Source organism: Pygocentrus nattereri, chromosome 19, assembly GCF_015220715.1.
Source record: "Pygocentrus nattereri isolate fPygNat1 chromosome 19, fPygNat1.pri, whole genome shotgun sequence".
In the NCBI taxonomy this organism is placed as follows: domain Eukaryota; kingdom Metazoa; phylum Chordata; class Actinopteri; order Characiformes; family Serrasalmidae; genus Pygocentrus; species Pygocentrus nattereri.
In genome coordinates, this window is record NC_051229.1 from 18,937,329 (window position 1) to 18,955,187 (window position 17,859).

A 17,859-nucleotide genomic window follows, 5' to 3' on the forward strand; every position below is an offset into this window, starting at 1 on the left:
AACATCATAAAACAATTTAACACTGCCATTATATTTTTAAGGGCTTTTAAACTCTTAAAGTTATAGGAGTTTAAAACGGCGCCTCATGTACGTCCATGATGTCAGTGAGCGCGAACAGCCAATGAGCTGCTCCGCTCGCCAATCAATCATCACGCTCTAGCAGTAATGCCCGCCTCCTGCTGCCCAAAACCCGTCTGCTGTAGAAAAAAATTAAATATACAGGTATGATTTCTTTGTTTTTTTAGTGAAATACATACTTTCTAAAATTAAAGAAACGTTCTGGGTAAGTGATTAGAAACTATTTTAACTTCTCGTTTTTAGCCGTTGAGCGCCATTTACTCCCATTCATTGAGGACCCACTCGCGGGTGCCCTCTGCTGTTTAGAAGTTCTGTTTCGATATAATATTTATATCGAAATATTTATGGGTTCCTGGGGTGCTTTCACCGCAAATAGACAGTAACTGCAAAGACCAAACACTGTTTTCCTCACAAAACAGACTGCACAGTTGAGGAGTAAATAAAATAAAAGTAAAACACAAGCGTTTTCATACCAGGATTTTTATTTTTAGCAGGAACGTATCTGATTTGTATACTGCAAAAACCATGCATTAATATAGCCATGGCAATCAAAGGTCAGTTTGGGTACAGAAAATTTGTGAATGCAGGGTAAGAATCAGTTCTCGAGAAGAATCTATGCATCGTAGATCAGTATCTATCCACCCACCTGTATGGATTAGTCCTCGTTAAGATAACCTCAAGGACACCAAATAAAATCTTATAGGGGAGGGTATAACATTATTGGTTAATGATTATTTTCTGGTGTGTAATAATTAAAAATCACAAGCCATTTTAAAGGCAGACAAAAGTAATAAATCATGACAGGAAACAAATTTTGTCTTTTAAACAAGTTACAACAAACAAGGTTAAAAAGGTCAAATGAATCAGTACATATAAGACACAAATCAAGTCCAAAGAACTTTCTAAGCATTTTATTACTATTAGAACCAAACTGGGTCCAAGCATCACTCATAATAACTGATATTAAAGGCAGCCTTCTATGAGAGAAGCTTATGTTGAGCACAAGCCAAAGAGTTCATCTTTTTCCTAGCTGGCTCATGATGTGAACATAGATTTGCAAATCAAATTAATAAAATGTTCTGCAAGTGATGCACATTCTTCATGGCAGTAAGCCCTCCTTTTCACTCATGACAGACACCACCTTCAGTGCAAAAAATATCTCTTTTATTATTTATGATAGCATCGTTACACAAACAGACAACATGAACAGTTTTGACACTCCTTAACGCTGCCTACTGAAAAGTTAACTTTGGCAAAAAAAAGCAGCAAAGAAACAGGAACACCGATAATAGAGGGAACCAGGAAAAGTACCGGAAGCTTGCGGACTGCACACGAAACCACATTTACGGAGGAACCAGAAAGAGAATTACTTATGCACAATTAACAAGAGAGAAAGAAACGGATAATGCAGCATGTACATCATTTGCTTTAATCAAACATGTCAAAGCTTGAGATTAACGTTTTTCTCATTGTGTTCAGGGGGGGCCATGAAACTCTCAAGACGAGAAATAAAGTATAGTACAAGTACTTATGAGGGTCTGTTGAAAATAAGTGCAAGTGAATACATAGATCTTTCCACCTGAATGTAGTTTGTGAATACTATGAAGAACGGCGAAAAGGGAAAAGAAAACAGAAGCATAATCCGCAACCTGAAAAGTGTACAGCAGGGTTAAGTCAACGATGTTTCAATGCCAATGATACAGCAAACTTTACAACGTATTAGGATAAATGCCCATCCTATCTGAAAGGCTTTTTTCTATTCATGAAAAGACCCAAATTCAGCAAGGTGTGCAGTCTTGATAATCCTGTACAAATAAATGGTGGACTAACACACAACTACTGATTCCCTGTCTCAAGCACATTGGCACTAATGTAATGTGGAGACGTGTAACTGTCTCAGGGACAATAAAACTGCATGCAGTAAATGCTAAAAGTGGAGAGAACTGACTGGAAACGGCATCCCAAACACAGTCATACCAAACATGGCGAACTGGAATTCAAATGCAATCTTGTTCATGCACGTCAGTGTTGTGCTTTCAATTTTACATATTCAAAACAATCAAATCATTAAAAGTTCAAGGGACAAGATGCATGTGTTAAGAACATACATCCCACGTAACTTTCTTTCTGATTAAATTGAGATTTTAATCAAACTGAAATCAATCTAATTTAAAATGGAGCTAGTTTACAATAGCATCTTTGCTTAATCAATGAAAAAAGTGAAGCCAAAAGAAAACAATAGTATTATTCCAAATCAAAATTTGCCTTTGGTGACTGTCTAGCAAACCGTTTTGCACCTTTCAGTGTCAGTCTGCTCAATTTGAAGTTTAAAAAAGAAATAATCCTACTTTTTTTTTTAGAAAGGCCATGAGCTGTTGCTATAATTTTCTGGATTGTTATCTTGAGATAACAACTTTGTTATCTTGAGAATACAGGATACTTAACCAGTTATCTCAAGATAACAATCCGCTGATTATAACTAATGGCCTCTCCGAGCGTTTTTTAATTAACTGGCTGAATTGTTTTCATAGCTCAGTTCCTCTATGACTTGAGGAACTATACCAGGGCTAAGATAAAGTGCAATTGCTAAGAGCAAATATAGGCCAACAAATAAAAACTATAATTTCAAGCATACCTGCAGTATTTACAAAAAATACATTTAAATACATACATGGTTACGCCACTTAACCATTCTGAAAAGGAGCACATTCTGTGAACTGTCGAATGATGAACGTCATCTGTTTCTAAATAACGTGCAATAACATGAGCCCATTAAAAAGTGGTGCTAATATCTGGATATGTATAAGAGGGGAAACAAGTACATGAACTCACATCCTTGTTTTGGTATTTCTGGATCGACTTAGTCACCCAACTTCAACAATAATATTTAATTTTTCTTTTTTTATTTTCACCTCATGCTATATGAGCAGCAAACAATTCGGGCACCGTTTTAGATGAAAACTGGATAGAAACTATGAAAAGGTCATTGGGATCCCAATTTTAATGTAATGATGACAACACATCAACCAGAGTTTATGAATTAGAGTTAGAATGTGCACAGTAAATACAACCAACTGTTCTGTGCTGCTACATCTAACACAGCTGTGATAAAATATGAAGGGTTAATTGTATCCTTTTAGGAATTCAACAGTGATGACAGAAAATCTTAACTCATAATATGCTTGTTTAGCTAGCTACTAGGCTAGTCTGGTTATGAAGTGCAACACTACCATCAAATTATTCACCTAGTTCCATTTTGTTGCTGGGTGAAACGTTCAAAACAGACCATCCGGAGGATACCAACTGATAGGGAGTATTGATCTGAATAGGTTTGGCCACTCTCCTCATTTAATTTCTATGATTCAAATGAGATTCTCATTGCATGATGAATTGTTTGGCTAGCATAAGCTGCCTCCAAAACCCTGTCAGTTAAAACATCCCTTCAACTGGAGAATCAGAAGGAAATTTCAATTTTATATATTTTTTCTGCTTATCCAGCCTGCTGGATAGACTTGTTTTAAATCAAACTTTAGGTACATCTGGGTTTGCTTAGCTAGATAACCCTATTAGCCATTCTCTCCCACTACATAGAAAATGTAAATTGAATTTAACAGTTGAGGCATATGGTCATCATTTTTTACATTATTTTGTTTGACGTAATATCTCAATTTTCAGTCACACATAAATATATTTTTAGCAACAGAACAGCTTCCTTTTCATGGCGTACATATTCCTACCGATTATGTTCAAAGTTTGCTTGCCGCAAGTTTTGACACAACGGCACGTAGATGCTGATGAGCTAATGCTTTTGTGTGCACATACACGTGCTTTTCTGCTATTCACATTTTTAAGTCAAAAATAATGCAGAATGAAGAATTATGATTTTACAAGGAAGAACAGACGACCTGTATTCCAGAACCCTTAACTGATGATGCTACACATGGGGTTTTAAAAAGCTTTGGGCGACCTTTCTTCTACGTTGGTCTTTTGACTACAATTTCTCCACAGAAAACTTTTTTTTTTTACTTTGATATCAAATCTTCCACTGGAAAGTGTAGTCATCTTGCACTAAGGATTTAGTACAAAACTGTGAAATTACTGGAATTTGACTGAGAGTGCTACACTTAAATTGCAGTTTTTTATGTCAACCTTGACAAAACTTTCTGAACTGCAATGGAAAACATTTGCAAGAGAAACAAAAAACCTTTCAGCTCACTGAGTCAATAAATAGCTTTCTTAATTCTTATAGAAATTATAACTATTAGCTTAACATTTCTTAGCTTGAGTGCTATTTACTGTCCAAATATTCAGCTATAAGAATGTATTGGGAATCACTGTATGTGACACACAGCTATTGACCACCAGTCACATTTTAAATCAATCCTCTTTAAGTGAGGACGCAAAACAATCAAAAAGGTATGGTGCTATTCAACCCCAAATTTAAGCATTTCAACACATACAACTTAAACATTTCTATAACGTCATGTGTAATTGCGCAGAACTATTACTGATACATACTAAGGTATGAACATCAATAAATACACTGTGTACCTCTGGGAACACTTGTTTCCTAATTATTCCTGTTTCCAATTAAGCCTCCAATCAGGAATGGCTGAAAGTGAAAATGGCTAAATATTAAATCCCATAACGGCATGTCTCTCAACATTCTTTGAGCTAAACAACTGCAACTGCCTTTTAGCAATTCCTGATTGAGCTTTGTTCTCTAAGCTTACGTCAACGGTGTGACATCCACGAATATGACACGCGTGAATTAACAAACCATAGACACTTCACACAGTTGCACCCCTCCATGCACCACCCCTCCATAGCAACTCAAGGTGGAGACAGAACAACGAGAGGTGACGACATGAGCTATGGGGAGGTGACGGTGAGTTTTGCTTTCGTTTACTTGTTCTTGTTTTCTTTAGGTCGTCTTGACCAGGTCATAGACGTGAATGTGGAAATCGTCATCGTATTTGATGTAGTAGACGGAGGGCTTGGCGGGGACTTGGTAGATGACTAGACCGGTTCTCTTCACTCCTTTATCAGTGACATATTCCACCTGCTTACCCACAAGGCTCTCCGTCTCCTCACCGGGTTTACGGTCAGCAGGCAGCAGGTGTTTGTTCTCTGAGGAGCAAACAAGGACGGACAGATTTAGAATTTCTTTCCACAGTGTTAGTTGGAGCTAATTCTAACCCACTATTTAAATCCTTCCCATGATTAGTATGTCTGTATACATACTGTAAAGCAACATCTAATTTACTCAATTTTCAGTTGCAAGTATCCCGGCATTAGCACGGGAATTTCTTACTGTGAAAGTGTAAGAATGAACAAAAGTTGCACAGACTGTAAGAAATCTGCAGTATTTTCATATTTCTTACAGCCTGCAATGCATCAATACTTTTGTCCATTTTCATTACAATATGTTAAACTGTATCGGAAATCACATAAATAAGTCCATTTTATGTTTTTTTACATACATTCAATTTTACATGAGCCTCCATTAGTTGTTAGCTACATTACCTTGATAGATTCAGTGTAAAACAAGAGAAGAAAAGTTTATACACAAACATCTGGACTACATGTGGGATAAGGGGGGATATTGTGTAAGTAAGATTAAAATAGTCCCAGATGCTACAAGTTTGCTAGCATAGCTATAGAACTTAGCCCATCTACAAAATGAGAGCATGTTCCATAGTGAACAGCTGACTGTATTTGGCATCAACTTAGGCCTCGTGGTGGGCAGTATGGCCAAAAAGGTACATCACAGTATAATTAGAATTCAGAATATATAATGTTATAATGCATTTGTGAATATTTATATCAAATAAAACCATTTTGGATGCTTAATTAAGCCTTTGTGGCCAATATCTATTCTATGTTCTCTGTAATTGGACTGTATTCTATCATTAGAGTAGGTTGATCAATTCAGTTGAGAGCCAATAAATTAGCAATGCTCAACAAAAGCAGAATTTAACCAGCTTTGTCAAGCCAACATTGTCACTCTTTCTTAAGTCACTTAAGATTATTTTACAGCCAAGTTAAGCAGAATCAAATTATTTTTGTATATGCTTCATTTTGCTTAATGACTGGTTTTATATTCATGTAGTAGTACTGAAGTGGAAACGGGTCAGAATTGAGCACAGTAAAGACACAACTTTTTAAAAATATTTCAGATGGAATATCAGTGGCAAACGTTTAAAAATAGCTGTGTTCCAAAAAAAAAAAAAAATTACATGTTTGTGAACCCCTCAACCATTCCGCCCCCACCCATCTGATGTCTCACTCTAACAACAATATAAGCTGGCAGTGTTTTGCATGTTTTACACTGTATTATCTGTGTTCATTTGCTGCATACCAATTTAATGTAATGACAAAAATCACACCTCAAAAAGAATTTCAGCTGGTATATCGCCAACTACTAAAAGAGTGTCCTCTTGTCACTTTTTCACTCCTAATTCGGAATAACTCATTCACAGTTCAATATCCACTGCATCCACTTACAGCTAGCACCACTGAATGACTGGAACTAATATCTTCCACAGGGCCGTAACATGATCCTTTCATTTCTAAATTGGATTCACACAACTCTGAAACAACGCAATCCTTAAATAAAAGACTGCACTCTTCACTGATTCCAGAGCCAATGCTGGACTACACCGAGACCTACTGAAATTACACACCACAGCGCTATTCCTGAAAAAAGCCATGTGAAACCAACATACACTGTGCTTTTAGAATCTCACTCAGGAGATGACCTTATTCAGCCCTCTGCAAGTGGCCGAGCCACAGAATTATTTAAAAACAGGCTGTCGTAAGGTGACTGAGCACTCACGACAACACCCGTATGAAAAAATATCAGCCCACACACCTATTTTAAAATACAGACTAGGAAGTGAAACTGATTGAAGTGTTTAGTTTTTCACATGCAAAAAAGACAGACTGAAAAAATGGTTGCACTGAATTTGCTTGACTCAAATGAGTATTTATTTTACTTTGGGCATGTAACTGTGTTTAATTAATATATTCTATTTGCGTGGTAAATAAATTCAATCTATTTGTTTCGGTGCAGTGACACTGCTAGGGGATTTTATTTTTAAGCATGACCAAAATGTTATATACGCAGCATATACTGGCTGTGTACTTTAATCATAAGATCAAACCTGAAGTGAATCATTTCAGAATCACTGCCAGAGAGGAAGCACATGACTGACAACGAACAGGCAATGGTACTGGAAAGTAAAGCAAGTAATGATGCAGCAATGCATCTTCCGACAGAACACCGCACTATGATTCCACTGGACAGCGTAAGGCCAATAGTCACTCACCTGCCTCAGGTAAAATTCGGAGGTCGCCGTCCTTGTAGTCGTCCCACAGTTGGTACATGTACAGCACTGGGTCTTTCTCATATGTGATGTAATACCAGTTAGTCATGATGGGGGCCCGAGAGAGCACCATCCCTCTCCACTCGTTCTTCTCTCCATCTTCTTTCTCGAAGAGATGCTCCACTGCTTTCCCCACCAGATCCTCTGCGTCATGTGGTACCTTGATCTTGTTGTTTACTGTAAAACACAGGACAAATCTCATTAGAAATTCAATGCCTGTGAGACTCAATGAACAGGGATAATTAAGAGGTTCAATATATCAGTATGTTATTTGTCGTGTTATGCAGTTTTCTGTGTGTTTTCATTTCACTTTCATTTAATCAATGTTCTCTCACTACAATACTCAACATACATTACATACATATGTAAAAGAATTGTGAATCCTTGAGGTGTCAACCAACCTAACTGATAGCTTAACCACTCAACTATATGCCAATAAATCCAACCAAGCTAGCATTAGTGTAAATCTTATCTAAGCTCTTAACGAAAACACTGATTATATCGTTATTCAATACGTAATGGAGGTAAGAGACAACTAAGATATCTGTAACAGTTATGTTATATATGTAACAGTATATGTAAGATACCTAACAGCCATGTAACTTCCTTGCTATAATCAGCTTCCCTGTAGTGACTATGGCTTTCTTCAGCTTATATGTCCATTTAAGACAAACAAACACAATTACAATTAATTGTGTTGTGTGCTTATACAATTAAACTCTGTGATGTTCATGTTCATATGATACATCCAGTCAGTCCAACAGCCTGCAAAACAATAAGAAAGCACTACAGTCTATACAGTCTCTATTGTTGTAAGAAAAACTGCTAATCGTGCAAACAAAGCCTGAAATAATGGCAGTGTGTGATCGAGCAAAACATGCAAGAGGAAACTACAGAAAGCAGAATGCTTTGATTACTCAATTATTAAAAAATAGCTTACAGATAAACTGTAAAAGAACTTGGAGCTTAGGATAGCTATGGGATACATTCTAAAAGACTGGACTGTACATTAACTCCACCCTAGAATAACAAAAACACAAAGCGCTACGATATTCAACATCCTCAAAAATCATAATATTCAAAAAATTGCACATGCACAAGTTCAGCATTGTCTTGTAATAGTTTCTCATAAAGCTAAACTTAGAATCTCTGCGCAGTAAGTGAAGGGCTATATGAACACGAGTCTCTCAGGTTTAGCTGCTTGACAAAGGGATTTTAATGTTAGGACTGGGTGGAAAGTGTCTGATCATGAAGCAACAATCAGACAACTGTTCCATTTATTTTTCATATTATTATATTTTATTCCCTATCAGTCAAAGATGATGTTTAATTACATGATCAGATTTTTTCTATGCCATGCAAGCCCTTAAATATTACCTAAAGAATATTAGGATCATTTTCAGTCATTCAGAATCTATGATGTTCTTTCCTTGCTGTTTCTTTCATTTCATTTGTGAAGTTTAATTTTATTGATGACTAATTGTGTCAATGTTTTATGTGTATACAAAACATATTTTCCCCTAGTTTTAACTTCAATGCATTTCTCTGTTGTTAAGAGGGCCATTTAACTGCTGGCTGTTTTGCTTAACATCCTGTTAGCATGTAAAATCAACAAGCTTGGCTTTAATCTGATAGTGCCGTACTGGCTAATAGTGCTTCAAATATGTAGTTGAGCCTAGTATTAACTGTTTCTCTGATGCTGCCGTGTAGCAAACAGTAAGAGATTTACAAGCCTTATTCCCACAAAAATGGGAAAGTTTGTAAAATGCTAATAAAAGCAGAAAGTAGTGATTAGTAAACTTTGCAAAATTACAATATTTGATGTTTTACCTTATGAATGTCATTGTTTTATGTTTTAAAAAAGTTGGCACAGGAGCACGTTTACCACCGTGTTGCATCACCTCTCTTTATAGGAACACTTAATAACTGTTTGTGGACTGAAGACAAAAACTGAAAAACTCAGTTTTGAAAGCATATTTTTTGCCTTTCTTCTGTTATATGAGTCTTTAGCTATGCTACTGTGTATAGGTTTTTAATTGTTGTGTCTTACACAATTTTTTCAATGAATGACTGTTCCTTTTTTAACTTGGTCAGCCAATCACCCGCTCACCATTCTGATTACGCAACCACACTGTTTATTCACAAGCAGAACATGGCTTGGTGGTGTTATGTTAAAGCAAGCATGGACGTCTCAGAAAAAGACTTCATCTAGAAAGCAAAGTATGTTTCTCCAAATTGGTCCAGCAATAAACTCACAGATGTTAAAGTTACACACACCTTTGCTTTAAAACTTCACACTTAAGTCTGGATGGTTGTTTTCTTCTTTGGCCCAGAGAACATCACATCCATTATTTACATAAAAAACCACAATACACATTTGCACTGGCAATCAATGTCAGATGAGCTTGAGAACTTGGCATCGTTATTGGATGCTGTTAACATAGGACTTAACTCTAACTCTTTCAACTTTTAAAGCAAATGTGCATACAGCAACAGTGTTTATCAACAATAGCTGGAAATTAGCTGACTGCCAATGGAAATGCCAGGGGTTTGTCAAAGTATTTCTGAACCCATGTGGTGATATCCTACATACAAACTTACCACTTCTCCACCCCATCACAGAAGCAGTGCTGTCACAGACATTCAGTAGTGTTTCTGGCCTTATTATTTTTTCTGGATCCCCTGAATCTGCTGAAGATATTAAGCTCCAAAAAGTTTGAAACAGCTAAAATCCTTGCAGTCAACATCCTTGCATTGACCCATACTTGCTCATAAAGATCTAGACCTTTTCTTCTTGCTCCTTATATACCCAAATATGAGTGTTCTTCTGAAGAGTTAACACTTCTGAAGGTTCCAAGTCTTAAACTGTATCTGTTACAACTTTTTTTGGAATTTGTTGCAGTTCAGAATGAGCATATTAAAAAAATCACATATCTTGTTTTTGTACTGTTTTTATTCAAATATCAAGTAAATATCTAAGTAGATTTATAAATCACTGTTTTCTGTTTTTAATATTTTATAATTTTACATACTTGTCCATCCTTTTTGGAATAGGGTTATTAAGTCACTATTATGAGACCACAGCAAAGACAAAAGACTTAAGGTAAACCACCAGTTCTTAACTAAACTGGACAGCTATGCAGGTAAAACAGGTAAAACTCTGTTCTTGCTTAGGTGTTCCTAAATCAAAATTGTGGTAGCATTTTGAGCATTTTGCTCACACTGAAAAAACCTGCCCTGGTACAAACTTGTGAATACCAAATAAGCTTCTCAGCTGAACAAAAGTAGCATGATATTACATTATGGATTGCCTCAATCATCATAAAGCTAGTTAACATAAAAAGCATGTTACACCCAACAAACTCTTCATTCAAACAAAAGCATCATGACATTACATCACAGCTTGTTCAGTACACAAAAAGCTTGTTCGTCAATGTATGTCCTTTTCTTTCCAAATCTAAATAGGACACTGATCTAAACTGATACATAAGTTTGATCTGCTTGATTCAAATTTGCTGAGGTATTATAAGTCCTAACAAGACTGTTCTAAACATAGGCTTAGAGGAGCTCATCTTGGACACTCAGTTTAAAATGGTGTGCAATGTACTGCAATAGTAATTTAGCCAGCGTGTTGTACATTAGATAAAAAGCAGCTTTTTTGTTTGTAGGAAGAAAAAAAACGTCCAGAAGACTTTCTGCCTCCCTTGCAATGTGAGATGTGCTCAGCTAACTTCCTGTGTGCACTGTGGTGGCTTCCTGTTTTGACCCAACAGTACTCACCCACTTTCTCGGTGAGAACCTGCAGGTTGGACACCCTTTCATCTTTGAACAGCTCGATACCATAGACGCAGTCAAAGCCGTCGTATTTCACCATGTATAGCGAGGAGTTGACGCTGAGCCGGTCAAGCACTGTGCCTTTCCACTTAGTGAGCGCACCTTTCTCCCTCCAACTGTGCTGTATCCTCTTGCCCAACAGGTTGTTGGGGTCGAGGGTGAGTGTGTCGCTCAGCTCCCCACTGCTGCGTTTCCTATGGGATGGAAAAAATTTACAGAAAAATGAAAAATGTGTATTACATTGAACAGCAGAACCAACAATAACACTTTCAGATAGTAACAATAAATAAATAATTGTTAAGCTTTTGTTAAAAGCTGACGAATGTCTTCTTCAGCTCACTTGACTTGCTTTTAAATACCCTCTGTATGTATTACAGGCCTCAGCAATTTATTATTACACTTTCAGAGTGACCTACGCATCACTGTAAAATGAATGGTCAGCTGTTTATGAGTTATAATTAACAAGACATGCCGACATTCAGAACATGCTTGTAACAGAAATTTGACCCTTTAGTTGCATTTACTACCATGTTTGGTCAATGTAAATTCACAGAAATTATTACATCTTAATACTACTTGCTTAAAATGCCTAATAAAGACATTTTATGCATGCCTGCAACTGAAAAATTACAACCAATTCACACTTATAGTAGTGCTGTTACAATTACTCAATTAAACTGCACTGATTTGTTTGCATTTTGCACAGTAACACTTTGCACAGCACACTTTAAATTGCCCTATTGGTCTCCTTTACAGTAAGAAAAAACTCTTTTCTATGCATTTTTGGCCACATGTTTATGTGTTTTTAAGGGATTCATTTCAGTTTAAAGCATATACATAGCTTGTTAATGTTCAGTTTACTTTCATGGTTTGAAACAGATTGATCAATAAGTTGACTCAGTTTCTTCTATAATTGACAGCGACAGCTATAATTGGTAAAAGTAATCAGAGTAAAGCCGCAGTCACACTAGACACACAACTGACCAACATTATAATAGATAATTATATTCCTGTAATATTCATATAGAAATAGTAATATTAGCAGTGATTTTATTATTAGTGCTTTGCAGTCAAAGACTTAATTCACACACTAATTCACAATAAATCAATAAAACAGTCATATATACCTACACATCTAAAGAAATTAATATTAACAATATAACGTATGTAATTACAAAGCACGAGCACCAAACTTCCACAAAACATACCCAGCAAACTTTACCAAATCCTGAATAAATATAACTATCAATTATCAAAATCTATCCATAATGTATATGTATTATTAATAAGTTATAAGACAAGAGATAGGGGTTATATTAACGGTCAGTCCTCGGCAGTGGACATCTCTTCTCTAGAGGGTGGAAGACAGTCTGAAATCATAGAAAATTGCAGAGATTATGCAAACCTTGGGCAAATAGTGCTGCACACTAAGACAAACCAAAAGTTTAGATAGCTTGCCACAGCATTGTGCTACATTCTAATCTGTAGCAAAAGTTTGTAGATACCTGGCAAGGTTGGCAGCAGTGAAATGACTTATGTGCAACTGCCATGGAGCTAACATCACAGCCAGAAAGCTGGGTAACTTATTTAAAACAAGCAGTAAAACCTCAAAAGTAAAGCATCCTGAAACATTACTTTAGAGGTGCTATGAGGCCCCATCCCTTCAGAGGTCAGCAAAGACAAAGCAGTAGTAGTTACGTACTACTTGTTGAAGAACTTAAACTCAATCTGGATGTGTGACTTATCCTATAGTAGCAGCGAAATACTGTAAAAAGATGGCCACAATATTGTTTATCATTACTGCAATATTAGCCAGTACAAGGACATAATCTGAAAATGAGAGTTTATCAATTCACTAAATATTTTATTTGCATTGTGAGCATTATGACTGATTACAAATGTTCTCTGGATGTTTGGATGAAGCAAGGCATGAGTGTTTTGAGTCTTTCTGATAAAGTGCTAGAAAAGACAACTCTCATGCAACTTGGCCTTTATCAAAATCTACTCTTCCAACTCAAGTATGTAGAATTCAGCATGACTGTTGCCATAAAGGTTGGCTTCAGATAAGACTGGTATTTTTAAAGTACCCCTAAAGTCATAAATTAAACCATAAAAAGCCATGCTGGTCAATAAATTGTTAAATACAGTTTTAAGTGGTGTCAAAGTTAACATGTCAATAACGTCTTGAAAACAGTTATTTCCAGCTACTGCCATGTGGTGAATTTGTTTATCACCGAAGTGCATTGAGTCCAAAGTATAATTTACAAACAAAACTCACTGCTAATGTCAGTAATATCAGTAACATCAGTAAAGCTAGCACAGAGGATGCTGGCAGACTATGCTGCTCATGAAAATCTACTAATAATTTAACAACCTGCAAACTAACCAAAGCATTACTAAAACGGAAAGCTCCAGTTTCCCTTGAAACAAGAGGTAACATAGTAGTATGTGAGGGTACAGTTACAGATGAGTTGCAGCCACTGTTACTGTTACAGGATGCTAGTGATGCAAACTGGAAATATTAATGGATTTATATATTCAGGTACAAGCTGAATTAATTAAGGTAATAAACACATTCCGATGAGGGTTATGTTGTGCCCTCATATACCTATTCACTTTAGAGCAATTAAAACAAACTACAACAAGCAATTTCAACTAATTATTCTAATCGTAAGCAGCCCTAATACTTTATTTATTAATGTTATGAACAACTAAAATTGTCTCATTATTCTGTAGTTGGTGTTGCACCCATATAGGGAGCTCCAGATCTAAGCTGGTTTTCTCTATGGTAAAAACAAATGGGACTGTAGAAAATTTCACCAAGACACTGTAAACAAATCAGCAAACTACCAAGTGTGGTAATTAAGTTTTTCTGACAGTAATAAAGTACAGTAGTAGTAGCTGGTGTTATTACAAACAGTGTTGCAGTTTAATAGCAAACTTTCTTTTATGTGACATTTCAACATACAGGAGTGGGAGCTTGCTCTTACCACGGATATAGCAAAGTTTATATGTTTAGTCTATATGTTCTCTGAGCTTGCCTAAACACAAACTTTAAGATTTTTTTCAAAAGGATCAGCCCAATGACAAAAAATTTGTTTTTAAATTTATCAGGTTAAATTTAGTCTCTTTATCATTACTTCTTATACTACTGATTTTTAAACAAAACAATAGAAAAAAACAATAAAAAAAAAACAAATTTGATTGTGAGTATGAAAATTGCATCAGATAAGCAAAACAATTCCTGTGAGATCCTGTGAGTTCATCCAAAACAATAAAACCCAATTATGAAAAATGTTAGTGTAATTATAAAAGTAAACATATATGCATATGTATATATATGTGTGTGTGTGTGTGTGTGTGTGTGTGTGTGTGTGTGTGTGTGTGTATCAGACAACTAAACACTTGCTACAGCACTGTGCGACATGCTAATCTGTAGCAAAAAGGTATATAACAACTGGCATGGTGGCCAACAGTGAAATGAGTTGTGCGCAGCTGCAGTTAGCCATGGAGCTAACATCACAGCTAGTGAGTTCACTCATTTAAAACAAACAGTAAAACATCAAAAGACACTAATACAATCTTACACCTGCACCTGACTGCATATTATATATATGTTTACTCATAGCCAGTTGGGAAAGTTTGTGCTTAGATGCTCGCTGATTTAGCTTTTGCTCTGCTTGGACTCAATTTGGATGTTCAAGAAGCAAAATCAGCCATCGTGGCAGTTTGAAATTAATGTAAATTTGTTTGTGAATTTTTCGCTACTAAATGCAAGTGTGACTGGGCCTTAGCAGCAAAATGATCAAACCATATGGTTACAAGTGAGCTTTTATCACTTCAGATTGAATTTAGTCTATTGATCATTGCTTCTTTGACTGCTCATTTTTACCAAAACAATAGAAATTCTAAATTTGACCGTGAATCAACGCACGAACATTACATCAGAAAAGTAAAACAAGTACTGTGAGATGCTCACCTGAGGTATAACTCCACACCATTTTACACCAATCACAACAAGTTGTGCAGCAGTTTTCTTTATCATTCTACATTTAGTGGCTGAACATGAATGGGTTAAACCAAGAAAGCTCCTTACACAATACAGCTTGACCTGTTAATGTTTGTGTATCTTACACTGGAAAATCTATTGCACTTACCTGCCCCTTTTCTTGGACATGTTTCCAATTCAACAACAGCTGCTGGCAAAGTGTCAGAAGGCAGAAAATTAAGGGAAATGCAGAATTAACCATGTGAACGGCAGGGGGAATAAGTCATGCATACAGTCACAAGCACACTCGCAAAGTTTACATTTGTGGGCAGACACGTGATTTTGACAGGAGTGAGTGGGACTACTAGAACTAGACCAACTATTTGTGTGTAACCCCCTCATTCCATAACCTCTTTGTTATAACGATGAATCGTCTGTTATAACGAGATAAGCCCTGAAACTGGCTCCTCTGGCTCTTCAGTACACTGTCAAATTTTCTTCTTGTCATCTGCTGCTCGCTGATTGCTGCTTTGACTCAGCTAACCTACGTTAACTGCAGCGCCGGATGTCAACAACATCGCCCGTGTTGCATAATCAGCTCCATAAAATTAATCCGGCGCTGCATGGATAAACTGGCTGGGCTGTAATCTAAATCATACATGTTCTTACTGTACAAAGAGACATATTACACTGTTTATCAGCACAAGTGGTAATACTGCGGCAATACTGCGAGAGACCTAACCTTGCTGCCTGGGTTAGTTTACTTAACGCTAGCCTATTTTCCACTGCAGCTAAAACAACGGTGTTTATAGCTTTTCATGCCTGTAAACAGGAATACCGCTTTCATTACTGTCCAAACAGTGTACCAGTAATGTGTTCGCCAAAGTATGCTGATATTCAACAGAACTGCTAACTACTGTGTTTAACGTCACTAAAAAAACCCTCCGACTACCAGCAGGCGACCAAACGACCAACACTGCTAGCCAACCTAGCTAACATCAGCTAACCATTGTCTTTACGGTAACATGCGCAACAGGCAAAGCCATCTTTATTTGCTTTCTTTCTTTATGTTTTTGGCTGTCAAAGTCACGTACAAGCCTCCTCTGGTCGCACTGTTATAATAAAAAATTACCTGGCCTTTATTTTCATGTCTATGTCGGACTTCCCTCTGCAGAGAATCGTCTACCTCATAGACTGGCCCAGTAGCGACGTCAAGGAGGCGCCAGTCATCAAGGACTGAAAACTACAGAAACCATAATGCAGTGGCGAAGGAATGTTGGACGAGAGCGTTGGCTTGTCTTCGCATGGTGTTTTGGGAAATAGAGTTCTCTTTCTCCCAGCTCTTCCTTCTCAAACGTGCGGGTGTGTGAACTTGGAGACGTGCATACCTTCACTTTACGCTCTGGAAGTGACACTGAGATCACATTTATCACTCAGTCTGGCAAGCATTAGAAACTGTGACGACGAGTATTTAATAAACGCTTATATCAGCGGGCTGTTTATGATGTGTGTAGTAACTAGGTTATTAATGTAATTACACGCTTGTAGGAAAATAACAATGTTTATAAAGTTTATGCATGTTTGTAGGGATTTATAGGGATTATACTGTGAAGTGCTAAATTAGGAGCATTAAACTAATGCTAATGACGTGACACAGCGGAACAAGACGCTAAGGTAGCAAAAAATGGCTAAATATTGCTTTGAACAGCGATGCTTTACATCGTAATTACCACAAGAGGGCACACTCCGCCTGTGGTTAGACCATTCAGAGACCAGGACGTTTCGGTTGACTTGCTGGATCTTAAGGACTTTGATAATAGTGGTGCCCGATCAGAACTGACCAAGATCGGAATCAGTCGACTTTTGCTCCAAGCAGGTGATTTATTATTCTAATCTTGGCCGACCTGTGTTGCAAGTTAAACCTCGTAGAGCCAAAATGGTAATGCACAAATTTACTTTAAAATTTCCCAATTGAATTGGCCCATTGAATTACATTTGGATTGTAGTTACATGGATTGTAGTCCATCTGTTTCTCTGCACATCTTGTTAGTCCTGTTTTACTCTTTTCTTCAGTGGTCAGGACTCCCACAGGACCACCACAGAGCAGGTATTATTTGAGCGGTGGATCATTCTCAGAACTGCAGCCACACTGATGTGGTGGTGGCGTGTTAGTGTGTGTTGTGCTGGTATGAGTGGATCAGACACAGCAGTGCTGCTAGTTTTTAAACACTTCAGTGTCCTGAGAATAGTCCACCAACCATCCTGTGACCACTGTTGAAGGACTAGAGGATGACCAACACAAACTGTGCAGCAGTAGTTTAGCTTCCGTCTCTGTGTTTACATCTACAAGGTGGACCAACAAGGTAAATGCATCTAATAGATTGGACAGTGGGTGGACACAGTGTTTAAAAACTCCAGCAGCACTGCTGCGTCTGATCCACTCTTATCAGCGCAACACACAGTATCACATCACCACCACGTCAGTGTCGCAGTGATGAGAATGATCCACCACCGAAATAATACCTGCTCTGTGGTGGTCCTAACCCTTGAAGAACAGGGTGAAAGGGGTTA

General features: G+C 37.1%; 1 protein-coding gene across 3 annotated transcripts; it reads right to left on the reverse strand.

Annotated features, from left to right (window-relative positions):
* Window positions 1-1,220: 1,220 nt before the first annotated feature.
* Window positions 1,221-16,533, reverse strand: zmp:0000000521 (spindlin-W). Of its 3 annotated transcripts, none has more exons than XM_017722471.2 (5): window positions 16,421-16,533; window positions 15,458-15,496; window positions 11,247-11,494; window positions 7,410-7,643; window positions 1,221-5,208 (listed from the first exon to the last, which is right to left on the reverse strand). In XM_017722471.2, exons 2-5 carry the CDS (start codon window positions 15,475-15,477, stop codon window positions 5,003-5,005), a joined length of 708 nt encoding a protein of 235 aa, XP_017577960.1. In that variant the 5' UTR covers window positions 15,478-15,496; window positions 16,421-16,533; the 3' UTR covers window positions 1,221-5,002. The 3 variants fall into 3 exon arrangements, with proteins under 3 accessions (XP_017577960.1, XP_017577961.1, XP_017577962.1); XM_017722472.2 differs by having other exon boundaries at window positions 15,458-15,499; window positions 16,421-16,530; XM_017722473.2 differs by lacking the exon at window positions 15,458-15,496 and having other exon boundaries at window positions 16,421-16,452.
* Between the last annotated feature and the right edge of the window lie 1,326 nt (window positions 16,534-17,859).